The sequence below is a fragment of the Lutjanus erythropterus genome, chromosome 15 (assembly GCF_056507025.1).
Source record: "Lutjanus erythropterus isolate fLutEry1 chromosome 15, fLutEry1.hap2, whole genome shotgun sequence".
Classification (NCBI taxonomy): Eukaryota; Metazoa; Chordata; class Actinopteri; order Lutjaniformes; family Lutjanidae; genus Lutjanus; species Lutjanus erythropterus.
The window spans coordinates 24,533,699-24,555,596 of record NC_139331.1 but is presented as its reverse complement, the minus strand read 5'-3'; the positions used below and the strand labels follow the sequence as shown (position 1 = coordinate 24,555,596).

The following is a 21,898-nucleotide window of genomic DNA, read 5'->3' as shown; positions in this document are numbered from 1 at the left end:
AGTTTAAAATGACAGTTTTTGTGGTTGGTTTTATTTTGTTTATGTTGTTAAGTATTCCCTCTTTTGTGTCTGGGAAACAAAGAAATCATTCGGAAAAACACGGCACTCCTTGTACTCTTACATCACACCAGAGTTGTGTCCAGCCAGCGGCTTCTTCTCTGAAACAGAAGCTCGGTATGCTCGCGACTTCTGTCTCAGTCCAATCACAAATAAACAACACAAGATGTAGTGAGCACAACGTTTACAACACAACAGATAAACATCGGCCACTGCCATAAGTGAATGTCGTCTCAGGGGCGGACACTGATGCAGGGCCAGTAAATCTTTGCATCTCAAGTTTGATTAAACTCTCTGATTAGCCAGGCCTATTTATTTTTCTAATGAAGACGTTATGTATTTATTGAATACATACAGGGTTCCTACACATCTTCCATTTTTCTCCAATACTTTACCAGACTAAGATTTCTTGGTGCCACCTACCCAGTGAAAGAGATACTGAAAGTTTTTACACAAAGTTTAAGGGCTGGATATCAAACTTTGATACTTTTATGGCATTGACCGAATTGCTTCAAGTATCAAGTAAATGCTTTGTCAATCTATATCAAATTTTGATATCTAATGAGTAAATCTCATCAGCATCAGTGAGCGATAGGTACACGCATCCTTGTGCCAAGATCTAATAACGCTGGTGACTGGCTTTCTAACATACATCACAGAAGTGTGCAGCAGATAGGGATAATTGTTTTGTGTTGTTTTCCACCAGGGCTTTGAATACCTTATCCTTTAAAGTGAGTAACTGTACAGTAATGTATTTTCCTTTTGTTAAAATGGATTTGTTATGAAAAAAGGTATCATTCAAAAACTAGTACTGAAGCCAAGGTATTGGTATGAAAAATTTTCAAACGATACCCAGCCCTAAGTTGGTATCTACCTTTATTTTCCTTTGGGAATCCTTAGCCAGTTAGGATTCATATCAAGCCAGCCCTCAGACAACTTTGTAGCCGTTTAGTCCAGACCTGTACACCGAAAGCTGGATGACGTTACACTGTCAAACGTCTGCCGAAAGAGGAAGCACACTCACTGGTTTCTCCCTATATATGATTAAATAATATCATTTCATTGTTCCCCAAATATTTTGTAGTCTTTTTTAGGAACAAGAACCAATTGAAAAAAGTTAAATAATTAAATTTTGGGTGTGTACAGCCTTGTTTATTTACTGCGTCCTTGGAAATGACATGCAGTGGTCAACATTTTGGCTGTGCTGCCTGCTGCAGAATTCGGAATTTTATATTTTAGAAAAAAAAAACTGTGCAACAGCCTTCGAACAGATATATTTTCCATAACCTCTTTTCTTTTTTTTCCATATTTATCCAGGCTTAGAAATGACTAAAATCAAATTTCATACGGTGTGGGAACCCTGTAAATATAATAATTATATTAAGGACCGCAGCTTGCAGTAGCTGAACATCCATGTGGCGTGTGGAGAACAGTCCAGATCAACAAATGTAATTATGCGTGGAGACATTTCACCTATTTTATTGGAAAATCTTCAAAATAAACAAAAATGGCACAGCAGTATACAAATCTCAAAATGCATATAGCCAGTAGAAATACTGCAGTTCCCTCTGTGTAAATTACTTCTTCTTTCTTGCTAGAAAATCATTGTGATAACTGGGCAGGTGCTGGTTGATATACACACACACATGCTTCCGTTTGAAAGACGGGATCAACTCAGTGTGATTTTAAGTCAAGGCCCATCAAAAATGTGTGTGTGTGTGTGTGTGTGTGTGTGTGTGTGTGTGTGTGTGTGTGTGTGTGTGTGTGTGTGTGTGTGTGTGCGTGCGTGTGTTTAGCTGCTAGTTATGGTGAGCAACATGCCAGTACTGGATATATATGATGGGAAATGCTGTGGGTCTTTATGAGAGCTTTGCATACATAGAACGCTCATTCAATGTTACTATATAAATGAATATATTCAAGACATAGCTAAATGATAAATACATAATATATCCATGTTAGTGGCATTTCCAGACATAAAGAGAAATTACTATAAATTACTTTGAACCACAGTTATGTGTCGAACATTCTTGACTCCAATTAGAAGTGAAAACAAACACCAATCAGGGTCACTAATTCAACTAAAAGAGGCAGTGAACAATATTACTTTTGGGGGGGAGGGCTGGGGGGCGGGAAGGAAGTTTTCATTGAAATGTTTATTGTCTGAGAGAAACCTGGAGCAGTGAAGAGAGCTTTGGGTTGTCGGGCCGAGCCAGGTCAGGCCAAGCAGAGCCATCTTTTTCTTTCAGGCTTGTCTGATTTTGGACGGGGTGTAGCTCTTGTCCACAGACTCGTCCTGTAGAAACATGTGCAGGCATCGTTCGTTCTGAGCTAGAGGGTGACCGGCCACTCTGAAACACACAAGGGAAAAGGAAAAGGTAAGGTAAGGGAAAACTGGGAAAGATTCAGAATTAATGGAGAAACTGGGGAGCAAAACAAGTTTAGGAATCTCACCATATCACAGAACAGTGTTTTCCATACTTTTCGCAATTGTGTACCCCATCACCCACTGACTTTTGTATGTTTTTTTTTTTTTATGTTTGAAAGCCCCTTCCACACTCTACAGATTTACATTAAGATAATTTATTCCTTTATTCCTTCCTCATCTGAGGCTTTATTTCGCCGATTTGCGAACCAAAGTCTTAAGGCCGCAACAAACGATTATTATCGTTATCTGTCATAAATGACAACGACAAAGAAAATCAGCAAATTCTATCTGGAGTCACAACTATTCAATTCTCTATTTTCCCCTGAGACTTTTTGTACATTTTGAATTTTGCATCCATAGCTAGAAAATGTAGAGGAAAATGTGCAGAGCCACATATGTAGGCTATGACAGACAATGTAGATGATAAAATATAAAACTTTATTATATATTGTATAGGCTATACATTTTTCTAACTAATGCACGAAAGAATTACCTTTGGCCTACGAAACAAATGAAAATTAAAATGTCAAAAAACAGAACCTTTATTAATTTCCAAATAATTTATTGTCAAAGCCACAGGGAGCCACCAAAGTGAGGAAAAAGAGAAGCATATGCTCCAAAGACGCATGATGCTGATCCCTGGACTAATCGATTAATCACGCAGGACGCACAATTAAACAACCACCACCAGCTTCTTCCAGTGTCAGTCCTATATGTCAACATGTTCAGAGTTCAACATTAATGATTTTTTTTCACTTGCTGGACCATCAAGTGGGTCAAAATCTACTACAAGTTCGTTTGAGTTGTCCCTGTACAAACTGTTTTATTTAATAGTGGTTGTCAAATAACAGCAAAGACTAAAATTAATTGCCATGTTTAATTTAGGGCTGCAATGTTTGCAAAACTGGGATAGACATTTATTATTATTTTCTAAGTCCTAAGTGATGTCTTTAAATGTCTCGTTTGGAGAAAAGCAGGAAATCTCCATGTCTGAGATGCTGAAAACATGAAACATGAAACAGCTGAAACAACTGCATTTTCTACTATTTTTACATGAAAATTTACTTTAGCAATTAATCGATAATCAATATAGCTTAATTCCTTTTTACCACTTGCCCAGTCAGACAAGTGAGTTGCCAGATTTACTTGCCTGACACAGCATTTCACTTGCCCTGTACAAGTGGGTAATTCTTATTTTTGCACTCTGATATTGCTTTGATCCAAGGTCTGAAATTATGCTCAGTGTCCTCCTGTCACATAAATCAAAAATTATATAAAAACACAGTACTCTTTACTCCACGCACACTTTAAAAAATAAAAACTTTCACCTTTCCTGCAGATCTTTTTTTTTGTCCAGTTGTGTTCCAATCCCATGTTACATACTAACTGTTAATTACTATTTTATACTTCTTGTTCCAACATACTTTTTGCAGTATACAAAATATAAACATGCCAAAAGGGGCTTTATATGAACAGGAAATTATACAATACTCAGATGCCAAACAAACTGTGACACTAGAGTGCCTATCAATTAATGTGTTTTCCAAAATATAATAGTTATATTGTAATTTCAGTGGGGTTTCCGGAGATATTTCTGTGACATCCACAATTAGTTTTATTCTTCTCCATTTCCTTTGTGCAAGGCATTGTGGAAGAACAGCGTCCATCAACAGCATACTCAAAAAACCGCAGTTTAAAGCACCGACCATGAATTGTTGAGGACCTTTGTTGCCCGTCATCTCTGTCTCTGCTCATTTCCTGTCATCTCTCTACTGTCTAAAATAAACTGCTGAATAAAAAAAAATCTATGGATTTTTTTTAGTATACATGCAGACTTTTTGGAGCAAATTTTAGAACAACACGACAAACAAAAATGTTCCTGTTTGGACATTTGATGTTTTCATCTTAACCTCTAGGCTACAAAGACACTCTGAAACTGTGGGTTTTTAATGATTGCGAAAAGAGAGAATAATCGGTAATCAAGTTAATGGTGATACAGATAAAAGTCTGCAACTCTGCATGATGGTCTGAGTCATTATGTTACTTATGAAGTGCCCTATTGACATTTTAGGATATATATCGGGGCTGGGAGGATACATTTATCCTTAAGTTTGATACTATCATGATACCTGGGGATCTATTGCCATTCTGGAGTATTGCGATTTGACATTATGATTTTATTGCAAGAAAACCAAGCATTTCGTGTCTTTGAGTTTTATTTCAGCAGCATCACTTCTATACTGCAGGTAAAAGTAGTAAATAAAACACTTTTTGAAGTAAACGATCTGTTCCTGCTCATCAAGCTGGTGCCATTAGAACATAACAAAAAACGAATTGGGCCCCTGAAACTGCACACAGCACAAAGAGACTTTAAATTAACATCCTTCAGGCATGAAAATGAGGTTTGAAACAGTTAATTCTGAGTTTGAGTTTTGACCCTTTAAGGCTGCTACAGCTGGTCAGCGTGGAGTGCCAAAGCCAGAGTAACAGACTGAGTTAAGATAATATTATAGCAAATGCACTGTTAATTTCTGTTAGCATGTTTATGGGAATTCCAATTATGTGTTAGCATCAAGCTAATGGACTAAGTGCTAGTTATTTTTACATGTATGAGAAATTGATTCAGGAATTAAAATAAGTAAAACAAAAAAACTGCCTAATGACCGACTTAGTAAAGAAAATCAATTTCTTCCTCACACCCCTAAAAATTAGTGGAATGGTCATTTTCATTAGATATGTAGTATTTTAGTAGGAATATCTTTTTCATAATAAGGGCAAAAACTGGAATATTTTGTGCATGTAAATGTAGTCAATGTGAAATCACATTTGGGGTAGCAGGTGAGGAAGATCACAATTAAAAGGACAAGTTGAAGTCAATCAGCTTTTTCTTGGGTCAATGTGTTCTTCAACAACTACACTTATATTCTGGTATGAGTTACTGAATCTGTATTTGAGCCTGTTTTTTTGCTCTGTTGAAGCCACTTTGACATCAGGCTTTGCTGAATGTCCCTTCAGATGACGCAAAGGAGCTTAACGAGAATGAGCCAGCGCACCTGAGACCCTAAAACATCCCATTTTTCTGAAACGGTAAATTTCACCGACCAGATCAACATGACAACATCATACGTATGCACGCATCTTGACCTCGAACAGGAAATATTTTGGACAAATTAAGCCGCCCGTGAGAGGCATTCACAGGTCATCTACCAGGGCAATCACTGGAGAACCCTGTTTAATAGGTTTTTGGAAATGTTGACATTGAGGACAAGGTAATGCAGAAGCATGTTAAAATCTCAAGGCCTTGCTTGCTTTTTGAAGTGGGGATGTAAGCCCTTCTTTTTTTACCTGAAGCACATGAATTATGTTTGACTAGCCTAATCAAAAAGTGATGGTTATCTCCTCTCCTCCTTCTCACTTGTTTCACAGCGACAATCATGTTTACCGTGCCAAAAAGATTTCCTCTTCACAATGCTCTCAATCACAGATTAAACAATGCTGCCAGCCACATCGGCCAGTATTAAGTCTGAACAATGATATGATCAACAGCAGCATTTCATTCATAGGAAGCAAGGCAGGAAAAAAAAAATCTTAATTACTAACACATTCTCATCTTCGTTAAAAAAACATATTTATGGATTTTAATTTTCCAGACTGTCTTTGCGCACTTAATATTCCAACAGGAAACATTGATGCATTTGCACATGAAACAAAGATAATGGCCAAGTCTGCAATCAAAGCAAATAATTACAATCACACTGTAACTTTTATTGTTCGGCAGCTGAAAACGGGGACATGCTGGATCAAAAATAAGCAGAGGTGCACACACCATCCCACAGAACCACGCGCTGTAATTTGAGCTGCAATTATCATAAATTACACATCAACAATAAAACAAATGTGGGAAAAATTATGTTGTGGGGGTGCGCACTTGAGTCCTCTTTGGTTGTTCTTGTCCTTTGCGAGGTAATTATAAAAGAGAATTAAGAAGGATAGTGAGAAAAAGACCTGTCTGTCTCTGCAGGTTCAGTTTGTTAACAATATGAAGAGAAGTGAAAAAGTTGAATCTACTTTATTGCACAAAGTGTTTCATTGTTCTTGAGAGTTAAAATAATACCGCGCTAAGGCAGAAGCTGCAAACGGTTGCGACTACAAAGAAAAAATTGTAAAGAATAAATTGTTTTAACCCCCCGTGGCAATGTAGTGGAAGAACGGAGAAAGATGCAGAAGATGTGGAAAGGCTTACTTGTTGAGAAACTGTTCCAGACCCTGTCTCCGCTCCTCGATGAAAGAGTCATCAAATATCCCATCATCCCCTCGAAACGGAAGCTGCCGGAAAAGAGCTTTTCCTGGGAGAGGTGGGACGACCACCTGAGATAAAAGAGAAGAAAATGGAAATCCTTCAGCAGCAATTAAACAGGCAGAAAAAACCCCCGAAAAAAACAAAAAACAAAAACATGAGACCAATTTTTGAAATACTTTTTTGAGCTTCTAAAACTGAAAGATTCAAGTTTATCTAAAGAAGAAAAGTGAATTATCCCAACTAAAGATTAAATATTTTTCTAGTTTATTTCAAAATATAGTTTGAGGTGAGGTCAAAGCTCAATAATGTATTGCAGTGCTTTGCCATGAAATTTCTTTTATTTTTTAATAGTCTAAAACATTTCTAAAACGGCAGCTCACAAAACTCTGATCCTGTAGTCATTGTGTACAGTCAAACATTTTATGTAATTTCTAAAGCTAATGACCAGATAGTTCATGGTCCTTCTTAATAGCAGGGTAACAAACATAGATCACATCTAGATGAAATCTTCCTTAATCTGTAAACGTACAAAAGATCTTTTAATGACTTTCTCTCGCATACAAAAACATTGCAGATGTGGTCAATGTTGTCTGCTGATTTGATCAGCCAAGTACCCAGGGTCTTTGTGTCGCGTTCACCTCAATGGCTCACCTTGCTCTCCCTCTCCAGCTCCGCTCGGAGCCACTCGAAGTCACTGTACCGCCTCCGTACACAAGACTCCTTCAGCTTGAAGATGGGTAGGTTGGTCTGTGGATACACACACACACACACACACACACACACACACACACACACACACACACACACACACACACACACACACACACACACACACACACATCACGCAAACTGTTACAGGTGTCATTTCAGTGTTTCCTTGATTTACTGAGGAATTTTTAATAAATCCAATTGTCTTAATTTCTGTGAATCCATGTTCAGTCAGTGCTGTGAATCCCAGTCAGCATCATAAAGTATGTGTAAATGTTTTTTTTCCCATCTACTGTAGTGTATTAAGGGCTGGTGCTATTTATTATTTTCATAAAGATCATGGTTTGAGTTAAAATAAGTATGTATATTATGTTAACTTAGCATACTTAAGTGAACATATGTAAGTTGCATGATGTAACTAATCGATTAGTTATCAGCTATCGAATTAATTGCCAACTAATTTGATAATCAATCTTTCCAAGTGATTCAGGGTTCAGCAATAATGTTTTTGTTCACTTCCCTGGTCAGGCAAGCAAGTCAGAAATCTAAATGTCTTAAGTCAACTTTTACTTCCACGAGTACAAACCGTTTTATTTATTAGCAGTTATCAAATAACAACAAGGACTTAAGTTATTTGTCATATTTTATCTAGTGATGTGATGCTTATAAGATATCAGAAAAAAGTGAAAAATGTCCATCCCAGTTTTCCAAGCCCAATGTGATGCATGTAAATGTCTCGTTTTGTCAGTCTAAAACCCAAAGACATTAAGATTAATATGATAATAAACGAATAGAGTGGAAAATCTCCATATTTGAGAGGCTGAAAACAGCCTTTTCTGCCATTTTTGGCCTAAAAAAATGACAGAAAACCTAAACCATTAATCAATTATCAAAGTAACTTAATTCTTTTTTATTACTTGTTAGGCAAGACACAGCACTTTACCTGCTGCATGCAATTCTTATTGTCGAGCCCTACAGATTTTTTTTTTTTTTAAGAAAAAAGTCTCTGAATTCAGCTTTCTGAAACAGTAATCAACATTGACAGTGACATTTATGGACCAAACAACTAATCGATTATTTAAAAAAAATGATCAACAAATTAGTTTAGTTATTTGCAGCCTGAAAACATTTATCTAACCGCAATGTTACACAATGACCGACCATATCCAGCCATATCCAAGGTTTCCACCTAGTCTTGTTGCTATAGTTACCAGATTTAAGATTTAAAACAGTGCTTAAAGGGTTGATGTTAAAAAAAAAAAAAGAATTGCCAAAATATAGACTTTTAAAAGATAACTACCAGCCAGTCAGGGGGTGTATTTCTTGTGCAAATGGTATAAATAACCACAAATTCTCACAAGGAAGCAGAGAGTGTGCCAACTTCAAGAAAAAGACAGAGTGAGAGGTTTTATATTGCATTGGTTTTGGGCATAGCCTTGTGTTATCTACTCTGACTTTATTGAAGGAAAAGAGGAGGAGAAAGAACAAAAAAAACAAAGACTCCTTCAATTTGAACCAAACTGAATAGAAAAATTGTAATTGGCCTCCAGGCAAAAAAAAAAAAGTTCACTTATGTTTTGCTCACCAAGGTCTGTCGCATTTATCTATTGCCATTTTTTCGTGTGTGCTTGTGTACGCCGATGCACAGATGTGTGCGTAATTCCAGGTTGCTGTTGACAAGCACTTGAGAGTGAATTTCATATTAAAAAGCGGAGATGTTTCGACATTGACAGAAAACATTGAGCAAACAGCACATTACGGCACAATGCCAAACCTCTTCACTAGTCCTGACAGCACATGGCCATCCCATGACAATGTACAAACAAGGAGGGAGTGAATGAGCATTTCATTGGTGGGCCACATTCACAGAAGGTCAGAATTCATGGAAGAAGGAATCACAAGAGCAAAGCAATTGAGCAAGTAGGTGCAGCATGAATACAGTGTGAGCAGCAGCAGACTGATCGATGAGCACACGACTGTGACTGTGTGCAGTAGTGGGGATGCAGAGTTAACTAGAAGGCTGAGTAAATGGCTGAACAAAAGAGAAAGGAGTGGGTGTACGTGGTCATAAAGGAAGAGCAGAGAAACTGGAGAGGTTGGGAGCTTCATCTGGTCTGTGCGGGACTAATTGAGGAGGAGGGAGAGCAGGAGTGGTCTTTTCGCTCTCATGGTCTCTCCTTTTCAGTCTTTTTCCTCTTTATTTCCCTTGCTCTGCGATAATAAGTCAGATTTTCTGCCCTTGAGACTCTTATGACTGTTCAATGGGCAAAATTCAGGCATTCGTTTGCTTCCCTCTTTGCTCTCTACTCTCCTCTGTCTTCATGATTATGGATCCTGCTCAGATTTGGTGGGAAACTGCAAACTAATTTGATAAAAATCTTTAGAATGACAACGAGAGCTGCCTGTCAACCAAAATGACTGTGATTTCATGCCTGACAATAAAACAAACAACAACCAGGGAAATTATTAAGAGAGAATCCTGGTTTCTGTCTCAACATACACCGAGTAGCCAATTTGTTAGGGACACCTAACTAAAACAAATGCAGTCTTGCAATAAATCCACTGTTCATGAAGGTCATAAGGTTCAGCTTTTGATGAAACTGATTTAGAGAGGTACTGATGTAACGGTACAGTGAATTTGGAAGATGCAGTTTGTGGTGCTGTTGAACTGGACTCCATTGTGGTAACAGGTGTTTCCATTGTTTTATTCACCACACTACATCTATGAAGGAAGGCTACATCCTCTAAAATGATCATTCATGTCAACAGCTCTCTAAAATTGAACATTATAACTGTAAGTAGTACTGTTGTATTAGTCAGCATTAGTATTACCTTGGTGTACCTAATAAACTGGCATCTGAGTGAATATTTCATACAACATTTTTACTTGAGTCCACAAAATAATTACGGACTGTTTTGACACCCAGACCCCGAATTTGAGTTATTTTTTAGATTGTTCTTTATTGTAAGATAATACAGTTTACAAATATAGTTTGATTCAGGTGTTTAATTTTGAAAAAGTGTGAATGGTAGCCCATGGTCAAATAGAAGATATGCAATAAGAAAAATGGAGGGATTTTAATATCGGTGATTTTAGTATTGTGGTAAATTTACTGTGCAGCTCAGCACAAGTACTATTACACTAGAGTCGTATTACAAGATATTAGGGTCAATTTACCCAGACTTCCCCTCTGAAAATCAGGGGATAAACAGAAACAGGGACATCCTAATAAGTCTAAAGCCTGTTTGATATATTCAAGTATCCTGACCAAACATCGCTGCTTGAAAGAATCAGTAGGATTTTTCCGTGCTGTCCAAATCCGCTGTGTCCATGTCCAAAGAATGCTCCTAAAACCCCAGTAATATCGGCAGATTCCAGATGCCTTAATCAGAAAATGCTACAATGCTCTTTAAGGTCTATTGGCCCATATCAGAATCAGGGATGATACCGGTTTCACAATAAACCAGGGCAAAATTCCTGATGATTAGTATTACCACTTCAAGGTCTGCTTATCATTAAAGCTGTGTTTGATTACTGTACTTTGGAAAAAAAAAACTTCAAAGTTAATACAAGGGTTCAACATTAACCACAGCCTGTAGCCACAAAAATTTAGACTGCACCCACCAAATATGTCATATAGGTGTCCCCCTGTGGCCACCAAGTTTTATCCCTATACTTCAGGAAACACCATACCACAATTCATGGTAAAAGTGGACAACACTAGTGTCATCAAGTGTGAAGGCTGTGTTAAGATGCATTAAATTGCCTTTTCTGCATTGTTTTTACATAAGTTTACATTTGGGTCACTACAAATGTACCTTGGCCGCCAGGTTTTGGGGCGTTCAATGCTTAAAAATATCAGTGTCTATTCTTGAATACTGTTCAGCATCAACCCAAGTCAGCAACAGTCAACACAGGTTTGATATGTGTCAATGACGACATTGATATCACAAAGGAAATTACGTCAATTCAAATTGTGGGCATGTAAAGAAGACGATAAAGTGAGAGAGAGAGGTGTGTCAGAGACAAACATTCAATAGTCTAAATAACGCCTAGTTTGCAATGTAAATACAATATTAACCTGTACTTTTAATATTTATTTTTTTATTTTGCTTTGTGATTTAGCAGCTAATAATTGTTATCCTTTTGCATGATGTCACCTGATGTCAGAATTTGTTAGGTAATCAGGCCCTAACTGTTAGCTGTAACATGAAAGCTGTTTCTCTCTCACCCCACGACAGGAGTTTTGTTTTTTCACCACCACTAGCCTCGCAGCCCTTTTTCTACCCAGACAAACCATTTTGCATCCAGTTACCTCTGTGACCTTTCTGGTATATGCACAGAATCAAAAAACAAACAGAAACCAGACTTTGCTGCAGACATGCAAAAAATAATTAATACAAGTGCAGACTATGTCATGTTTCCTGTGATTACAGCCTTAACGCTGGTGAAATAACCTGTTTAAGATGACAGTATTTCCTTACTCAGCTTATAATGAAATGGTTGTCAGTACACTCACTGACACTCCCCCTTTCCCACTGCGTTTTTATGCCCTGAAAACTTCCTTTTCCCACTTATTTCAAGTTCTCTCCAGGTGAAGTTGTCAATGAGCCCCTCACTCCTCCTCTTTCTCAGGTCACAGGAGAAGTGGATTATCTTAGCTTTATCACCCCGGTGCTGTAGCATTAACTCCACTCTCCCCTCACTGTGGTCTGTCCCTGCTGCGTCATGTTACCTCACAGCATGGAGCACCGCAAAGTTAATCCCCGACCACAACAGATCACAGTTACAGGTAATCTGCCACCGCCGTGACTCTAATCCCATCATGTGCACACAGAAAACACTTAACCACGCGCAAGCACACACTGACGTACATAAAGTATGCACGCACAGGTGTTAAGTACAAAGATTTGACCAGTCACACAGTCGACAATGTAAATATAATAGCCCAAATCATTCAAGCCTGTTTGTACACACACAGCCAAACCCGACCACTCATCTGCACACAATGAGGCTAGCAGTGCGAGTGTAAGGAAAGAAAGTCACCTGGCCTTTCAATCCTCTCGCCCTCTCAAACCCTGTGATTAAGAGATTGGCCTCGCAGGACAAAGGGAGGAACAAAAACGACAGAACTGAAAAATGAGAGGTCTCACTCACTCCTTCTCTCTCATACACACACACAGAAAGAGGCGGTGCGTGAGAGCTCTACGAGTCAAAGATCAGGTTTCCCTTGGCCTCTGTTCTCTTCACGGCTGGTTAGAGGTTAGGGCCTGGGAGTCTCAACTTACTGGCCCCTGCAGTGATTGGGGACATGGGACCGGCCCACACCCAGTCGGGTCTTAGCATTTCATTAATTGTCTAAAAAAGGCACACTTTGCCTCTTTCACCTTCTTAGGAACAGAATAGAAGATGAAGAAAGGAGGGAGAGGAAGGGGAAAGTTAGCAAAATTTCTCTAAAAATAAGAGAAAGCAAAATAAGCATACAAATAAGAAATTAATGGTTAGATTAAAGCTACTTCAAGAATTTTTTAACAGATTATGAAACAGTCCCAATTTAATGCTGATGCCTCGATATGACCTTCATAGGCAAACAAGACCATTAGCGAGGAGACTGGTTATATCTGTATAGTCATTCTTACTGCTTGCCACTGGGCCGGACTCTCATTGAAATCAGATGAAACAAGCCTACGTTTACATTTTTCTAGGCAAAGTTCTAGTGAAGTGTACGTTAGCCAGTAGAACAGAAAGAAGAGATTTCTAGGGCTGCCTCATAATGGTTGACTTACTGTTAGATGGTGAAAAAAATCTTAATCAGCCATGCTTAAATTTATCCGTTAGTCCCAGGGGAAAAAAAAAAAAAAGGGTGCTGCTCCTTATCGTTAGGCTCGGAGGACCATTGCAACATGAACCTCCTCTTTTCTGGTGCACTACTGCTAACTATGCTGTAGCTGCCATTAACAAGTTAGCTCAGATTAGCGATTCTGTGGGATATAGCCTGCAAGACCAATGGAAGCTGGTTTCACAGGGAATACAGCACCTGATGGTACTTAACATTGTAGCAACTCTGACTGGACTCTGACTCCAGAGATGATGAAGACACGGCGGGTTCAGGCAACAACAGGAGGCGTAAAAGCATTTGAGGAGGGAGTCTGCAACTTAGCGTCAACTTGTAAGTACAGACCATTGTGTTGATAAGCCCACGAGTATTTGCTTTTGTTTAGATGAAAGTTATTTATTCCTGTGTTTTAAACAACGAGACTTTTGACTGTGCTGAAATAAATTAACAATATGTTCAATTTCCTTGCTGTTTGTTACAATACATTGAGTAATTACCTTTATAGCTGTTCGCATTTCACTGGCAGCTCACTTTGTGCCCCAAAATATATTTAAATAATTAAATTAAAATCATAAATGTGACACTACTAGTCAACTATTGGCTTGAACTGACGGAGACTAGTTGACTAGGAAATTCTTTAGTGAGGGGCAGCCCTAGAGATTTCTATTAAGATAATTTTATTTTTTATGTTACATTTTGTGGTAAAATGGTCGAAACACTACCGCTTTTGTCCACAGGGGCCTCCAAAATCAACAAAATATTAAAGTTCCTTGTATTCGCTTTAAAAGCAGGTGTAAAAGAGAAAACGCTGCATCTCTATAAAGGACAGAGCAAAAAGCTACATGTACCTCCTTCAAAGTATTCTCCTAGCTTCACTTTCCATTATGAGTGCGTGAGGTGCAATCTACGCTCCATAGGAAGAGCATGTGATTCATAATGTCTGCGACACAATACCTTAGGCTCATTGAAAATGGGTTGAAAAGAGGCAGAACCCTTAAAAACAGCGAGACAGAGAAAGAAAGAAGAGAGGGGGACAAAGATCACTCATCTCCTGAGAGAATAGTTCAAGGCCACCATGCATTAGCTTTTAGCAGGATGGATTAAGTCAAGTTTGAGAGTGCGCATCCTAAACCTCCCCCATGCCCCCTTTCTTACCCCTCCCATATGCTCTCCTTTCAGAATAATAGCATAAAAAATGGCAACATAATACCATCTCATTGCATCATATTCCAAAATGGGGAAAAAAAAAGACAGGGAACAAAAGCGTTGGGGCTATAGGTCTTTTGCTCTCGCCTCTCCATGTACTCTCACACTCGTTCTCTCGCTTTGCCGGCCCCTGCGGCCTGACAGCCTACCCTCTCTCCGACTCGCCTAGCTGGCAAAAAGCTGCTTTGTTGCCATAGTATCAACTCCCACTTTTGATACTGTCATTTCAAGTAGGATATGGTAGCCTTGATACAATATGTTCCCTATTTCCATTAAAATAGTTGTCGAAGAGGATGCTGTAGACTTTGGATTACACTTGACTGTGCCTGACAAGCGCCCCCCCACACACACACCCACTCCCCATCTCTCCCCATTTTATTAATGACCAAAAGGCCCCCGCCCCGATGCCCAAATGGAAAAAGAGAAAGAAAGAGAGGAGGGAGAAGCTATGGGAGTAGAGAAGAGGAGGGGTAGAAGACTGAGCGACAGAGCTATAAGAGGCCTTTTATGTACTCCTATCCATAAACAAAGTGAGATCCCAAAGTTCGCTCCCCTGAATGTGCTCTCTGGATGAGATGGGAACCGACTAAAGACAAGAAATTTTGATAATACCCAACATCCCCTCCTCCCCCATCACACACAGACACACCAACTCCAAGCCCCTGTTTGCTGAGGGTCCAAACAAATACACTTTTCTGCTTGAGGGGGTCCTCTCAAACCAAGAACAACTAAAAAAAAACATTAAGGTGATATGATAGGACTCTGCAGAATAACTCTGTCCATTAGCCATGAAAAACATGTGCAGAAAAGAGGCAGAGAAAGAAAACCTGACCAGCTCCTTGTGGTCTATAAGCCATCACAAAAACTACACTTAAAATGAAGGGATTTAGATTAGAACAAAAATCCATTGTTTCAACGCGACCCTGGACATTACAAGTCCGCTCAGGCAAAATGAGATATCCGCCTCCTTTCAGTATGAACTTAGCTTCCACTTCGACTGAAAGAAGCAGATTGATCCCATTGATTTTAAGCTCAAAATGCATTCCTGGTAGTGAACAAGTGACTGTGTAACCTGCCTCACAGCCACTGCTGCAACCAGTTGATAATCCAATCTTTATACGGTTTGTTTCATGTTTCACAAACATTCAGACCAAACACTCGCAAGCCAAACGCTAGTTGGCATTCATTTTAATGCTACTACAAGGAGTTTTTAAATGGTTATCAAACTGTCTCAATTTTTTACCAATGCCTCTGTATCATATGCATTACAAGACAAGTCTATGTTTGCATTTTCTAGAGGTGGGAAACAGAATTGATTCTCTTTTGTAACATACTTCTTTTTTTAATGATTCCTGAATCAATGTTTTGATTGCTGAGTTGATTTTTTTTACATATAAATAAGTAGAGCTAAGTCAGTTAGCTAAATGCTAACTCATAAATGTGATTCCCATTGACGCGCCACCGACGGAAATTGTGATCACAGTAATATCTTAATGGATCCATTTTACTTCACATGCTTAATATAAAAAGACTAATGTGCTCAGACTTTGAGGCATACATTTCCTCTGATCTGTGGAAGCAAATTAATAGCTGCTGTCCACACTCACAACTCAAACTTCACACTTTCAAAGTTTAATTTCATAAGTGAAGAATGTTTTATTTACTATTGACATGTGATATAGATTGTTCTCGGATAAATCAGGCATGGGATACAGTCTCTAGAAGTGTATGATTCAACTTTTTCACATGGACTAGCATTTAAAAAGCTCACAAAAATTGCAATAAATTGTAATAATTAACTGAAATACTTAAGAATTGCAGTACATATTGAATCAGTACCCAAGTATCGTGATAGTATCAAATCTGGAGGTAAGTACATAGTCCCAGCCCTAGTGTTTACAACTACATATGGTAAATGATATATAGTTATCACAGGGACTTCAATAACCATGCTATGAGCTACGAGGGCAACTGACTGCACACAGCTGGGAGTGAAATGGGATAAGTGGGCAATGGGGTGAAGGGCTGGTGAGGGGGTGGCTTTCTGCCCTCCCATGGGTGGGGGGTGGTGGGGTAAGGATGGGGAATAAACGCTCCAGCTCCCCCACACACCCTGGCCTGTTTCATTCTTCTCTTCTCTCAATGAGGGGATTAGGCAGGCTCTCTCAGTGCGGCCACAAGGGCTCTCTCGATTTCGGATGGATAACGGGACAGCAGTGAGAACGGCAGACAAGGGAATGAGTTATAAACATGAACTGTATAGCATAATTAGATGAAATTAAAGCACTCTGAAATATTATAAGTAAGATGGAAACAAAAAGAGCAAAGCATTGGCTGTGCATTCCAGGCCGAGGCATTGTGGCTAACGCTCTTAACATGCTGGAGATGGAGTAAAATGCTTCTAAAGAAAGCTGAAGAAAGGAGAAGGAGAGAAGCAAAGCAAAGTTGACACCACATTTGTTGAGAAGTGAGGGATGCGCCACTTATTCTGTGGTCTTATGCAAAGCAGGGTCACACAGGGCTATGAGGTGCACAATAATGCTGATTACACGCATATGCTAATTATTACACGCTAATCAAGTACAGTAGCCTTATATTCAACGCTAATTCCTGGAGACGGCTTCTCTTCCCTCAACCCATTTCTTTAAGCTAAAGGGAAACTATAAATACTTTAGGGTTGCTCTCCAATCTAAATACTCCAGGCCACTAACTACAGGGGTGTCAGTCAGCTGAAATGACAATTTAAAGATAAAAGATGAGGCAATCAGATGAGACGAGTGACTGCCTGACAATTTCAGACTCAACACAGCCTGCACATTAAAGACACAGACAGTTAAGTCCTGCAATGGCTTAATTTACACAAATTGTGTGTGGTGACAGACATGACAAAAAATGAAATGCACAAATGTCTTTGAAAAAAGTTTTTGTCAAATTCTGAATTGGTGCCATTTTAAAGAAAAATACCAGTTTCCTTTGTGTTTTTACCAGCTACCTACTAGATGGATAAAGACTCTAAATGCCAGACCATCAGTGTTCAAAATTAACTTTTTTTTGCACACCAGCAAAATAACTAGTGAGAGTTCAAATTTTATCAGCCACTCAATAGATTACCATTGTTTTTTGACTAGTGATTGAAGCAAGTCTATCAGCTGCTCGCAAATTTTAACAGCATTTGGCTAGAGCTAATTTTGGACCCTGCTGATCATACTGTAAAAGAGCGATGAAACAATGGCTAATTTAAGCTTGTCACTTCATTTTAAACCTTACTCCTTGATTCCAGCGGGCACATCACATCTGTGTCATAGTTTTGATCCGTCCCCCCCTACAGTTTCATGCTTCACCAGCAGCATTTCAGAGACGGAGGGTTTTGTCTACCTGAATATGCTGACTTGCTCAGATTTAGTTGGTTTGGTCATTTGTCTTTGCTTTTTCTTCCTCCGCTGTGGGTAAGTCTGCACAGGGTCTTTTATTTTGAAAATTGCCTGGATTCTCTATGCTGTTTCTGTGTCTGACTTCCTGCCTACTCGATCTGCTTTGTGCGGACTGACACAGCATCTTTCAAAAACAGACTCAACACAAATTCTCTGCGGAGCAGAGTGGCAACTTGTTGGAATTTGGAATCACAGGCATTGTGTAGTTTGGCTGTGATCAGGTCCGGTGGCCAGCAGCAACACAACGCAGCCATGTCTGGTGGAATCAAGCAGTTGAGAGAAAAAAAAAAAAAAAAAAAAAACATACTTCAACCATATCACACGGTCTTCATCAGCACATAGAGTCTGCTGACTTGTCATCAAACTGTAGATGTTCAAATGTTCCATTGTTCTTAGTATCCGAGGGATTTCTTATCCACACTGGCCACATTTGAACACACATTTCAAATAACAACTGAGCAACTGCCCATCTGCTGGTGAAGACCGTGTAATTCGGTCAAAAGCTCTGGAACAAGAGAGGAGAGGACCTTGACATCTTTTCCTCCAAATAATTTAGTATGATCATCGTCTGCCATGTGTTCACTGATTAAAGTACAGAACTAGAGCCGCAAAGATTAGGCTCTTAATAAATTAGTTGATCAAAAGAAAATTAATTGCCAACTATTTTTGTAATTGATAAATTGATTAAATAATTTTTCCAAGCATAAATGTCATACATTTGCTTGTTCCAGCCTCTTAAATATGAAGATGTGCTGCTCTCCTTTGTCATGTATGACAGTAAATGAAGAGTTTTTGGCTTTTGGACTGTTGGCATGGGTTGGTTAATGTAACAAGCATTTTTCACTTTTTTTGACATTTAAAAAAACAATAAATAAAACAATTAATTGATTAACAATGGAAATAACTGGCAAAGTAATCAACAATGACAGAAAAAGCTGGTTGCAGCCCTATACAACTAGCATAAAAGTGGTCTAAAACATTTTTAAGCTGATTCAGCATGATGATTTAGTAGTTCTATGACACAGAGGAAAAATACACAGGATCTGTGTTGCAACAGCTAGGATTGTCTAACTGTTACTCTCCTTACAGATTGCTCAATAATGCCACATTTCCGGACAGTATAAGCCAACAGTCTAACATGCACATGAAATGTCACATTTAACAGGCATTTAGATAACAATCTTACATGTTTCTTTACACAAGCATTTAGACCAACTATCAACTAGCACATAAACAAATGATAGGACCTCCTCTAAGAAGAAAAGCATTTGTTCTCCTCTACAAGTTTTTCAGTAGAGTAGGAGGAAGGAAATGTGTCGTGAGGGGGAGTGGGCGAGACTGGAGAGGATCAGGCAGCATGGTGCATCCTGTCTACAGTTCCAGAGAAGCTGAATTGCTGAGTTTTGTTCTCCTGTGGCCAGTTACTGGAATACACTACTTTGGATGGATTTTGACGAGTAATCAGTCAAGTCAGGACAGTATAAACCAACCAAAATCACCCACTTAAGAAATATTATATAGAGATGGGAAGTAACAAAGTACCAGTACAGAAATGGAGTCAATACTGATGCAACAAAAGAAAAGAACAAAAGATTGTGGTAGTCCTGCAGAGATGCTGATAATAAAGTACATATAAAAAAATGTGTGTGTGTGTGTGTGTGTGTGTGTGTGTGTGTGTGTGTACAGTGTACAGCAAAGCATCACATTCTATAAGATCATCATATGTTTACACTATTTGAGAATTTACGGTATGTTATTTTTAGAGAAAATATAGTAGCATAGCTATACTATATTTTTATTCTGGAATGGAGGAGTAAGTTTTGAGATACTATTTATAAGCCATGTCATTCGGCCCTACTTACAGGACTACCTTTTACTTTTGTACTTTGAGAACATTTCAGAGTCTGAACTTTTTCATTTTACATAAATACAGAAGTTGAGTAAGTTCTTCTTCTACAGATCTGTACTTTCACATAAGCAAAGCATACGTGTACTTTTGCCACCTCTGATATCATAATATGATGTGTACATGGAAGGAGAGAGCTGAGTATCTGGTCACACACGTCTACCATTATGTTAGACTGGTCATTAAGTGTGACCAAAACTGTTATCTATTCTTTGCAGTCAGAAAATGGGGTGTGGCTGGAGTTCAACTTTCAACTATGATGCGGGGAGGTTTCAACTTTTTGGAGGAGTTATTTCATAATCTTTTATGCAGCTTAATACAGAGGTTATGTAACTCCAACTTATTTGTAGACCTACGACGTATGAGTGAATTGATAAAGCAGCTGTGGAAACACAACAGTGGAAAAACACTTGAGACTAATGTAAACAAATTCCCAGTAAGCTAACGGTTGCCGTTAGAGCCAACATTAGCAGTAGGTTCACTGTACTTGTCATGATTGTTGTGAAAATCTCTCGATGACTTACTGGTTAAAGTCCACTCTAATAACTTAAGCTAAACGCTAGCATCGTTAAATGGCGTTAATTCGTTAGTTTAATATCACACAGCTAACCAGTATTAGCTAGTTTTGACGAGTGTTGCTAGCCCACTAGTTTAGCTAGCGTTAGCAAACTCGTTTCGTACATAACGTCTTTCTCTTCTAAGATAGTCACATACACATTTAGCTAAATATTGACTCTGTAATTGTATGTCGCGTCTTTTTGACTGTGGCCATACTAATGTCAATAAGTCATAAGTTTATTTGACTACAGGAAAGACGTTCCTTAGCTCAGGTACAGCTAGCCTAAAAGCTAACGTCATTAGCTTTACTTGTTAGTGCAGGCTCACCTTCAGTCTGACTTCATACGTGGTGTATCTGTTCCTGCCCATCCCGACGGTCTCAGGGTTGCTCACGTCAATCTCTAGAAAATTACTCGGGGGTCCATAAGCGTCATTTAGGTTCTGAGGCTTACTGAAGAGCCTTCTTGTATCGGCTATGGTCTCAGCCATTTCTCTCCCGTCCTTCTAGCAGCCAGTGATAGTGTTAAGTTAGCCTGAATGTGAACGTGTAAGTTCCTTTGGTAACCTTCAAAATAAAAGACGTGATGAATGTTGCGACCGCTTAATAAAAAAAATAGTGAAAAGTGGCACTGCTATAGAAGATCGTCTGTGTTTGCTAATGTTACATATCTAGTCTAGCATTTTTCCAACCGATTCTGTCTTTTACACAGCCGAAAAGTGTGACTGTAAGTTTTATTTTGAAGGTGAGTCACCAGAGATCCGGTATTGCTCTGTATGCCGCTGTCGTTAACTTCAAAGGCCAGTGCGCCACACTTCCGATCAGCTGAGGTTCAGCTGACACTTCTCGGCCACCTGCTGCTCGGTTTGTTTACAACCCCGCCAGCGGGTACCTTGACCCCAATCACGACTTGTAACTTACTCCGCCACATAAAGTAACTGCTGCTAAATTCATTTCAAAATAATGCATAAGGTTTATCTGACTGCAGAGAACCTCTAAAAAAGGTTCATGTTTGAAGTGGCGTTTGTACCTTTTGTAATTTGACCGACGAAACGTGCTTATATAATGCCCTGCAACCAAAGGATTTTGGTGGGATAAAAGACTGCATAGCGCTTAATCAGGAGCGTAGTGAAGAGTAAGCCCAAGTAAATTCAGTTTATCCCCCTCTTTGAAATGAGGCTGAGGGTTTACTCATTTACAGCAACTAAAACCGCACTTTACCCACCTATTTCCTACATCCCTGCACTTGAGGTAAATGGCATCCCGACTTTTGACATTTCTCACATTTTGTATGTGTCTATGAAGATTTGAGAATATTTATCGTTTCATATTTTGATTTATGTCCTAATTGCTCCTATGTACCTTTTCTTTATCTATGCCAAGTGAGTAAGAAATCACTGTATATATTTCCCTATAATTTTTGTACGATTCTATCTTCTAAATCTTTTTTGATAACGTTTAATTTGTAT

The 21,898-nt window shown here is 38.8% G+C and overlaps 1 protein-coding gene across 1 annotated transcript; it reads right to left on the bottom strand.

The window, feature by feature from the left end:
* Positions 1-1,520: 1,520 nt before the first annotated feature.
* snx3 (sorting nexin 3) lies at positions 1,521-20,966 on the bottom strand. Its single transcript, XM_084737759.1, has 4 exons — positions 20,759-20,966; positions 7,437-7,532; positions 6,729-6,853; positions 1,521-2,408 (listed from the first exon to the last, which is right to left on the bottom strand). Exons 1-4 carry the CDS (start codon positions 20,918-20,920, stop codon positions 2,303-2,305), a joined length of 489 nt encoding a protein of 162 aa, XP_084593885.1. The 5' UTR covers positions 20,921-20,966; the 3' UTR covers positions 1,521-2,302.
* Positions 20,967-21,898: the final 932 nt, after the last annotated feature.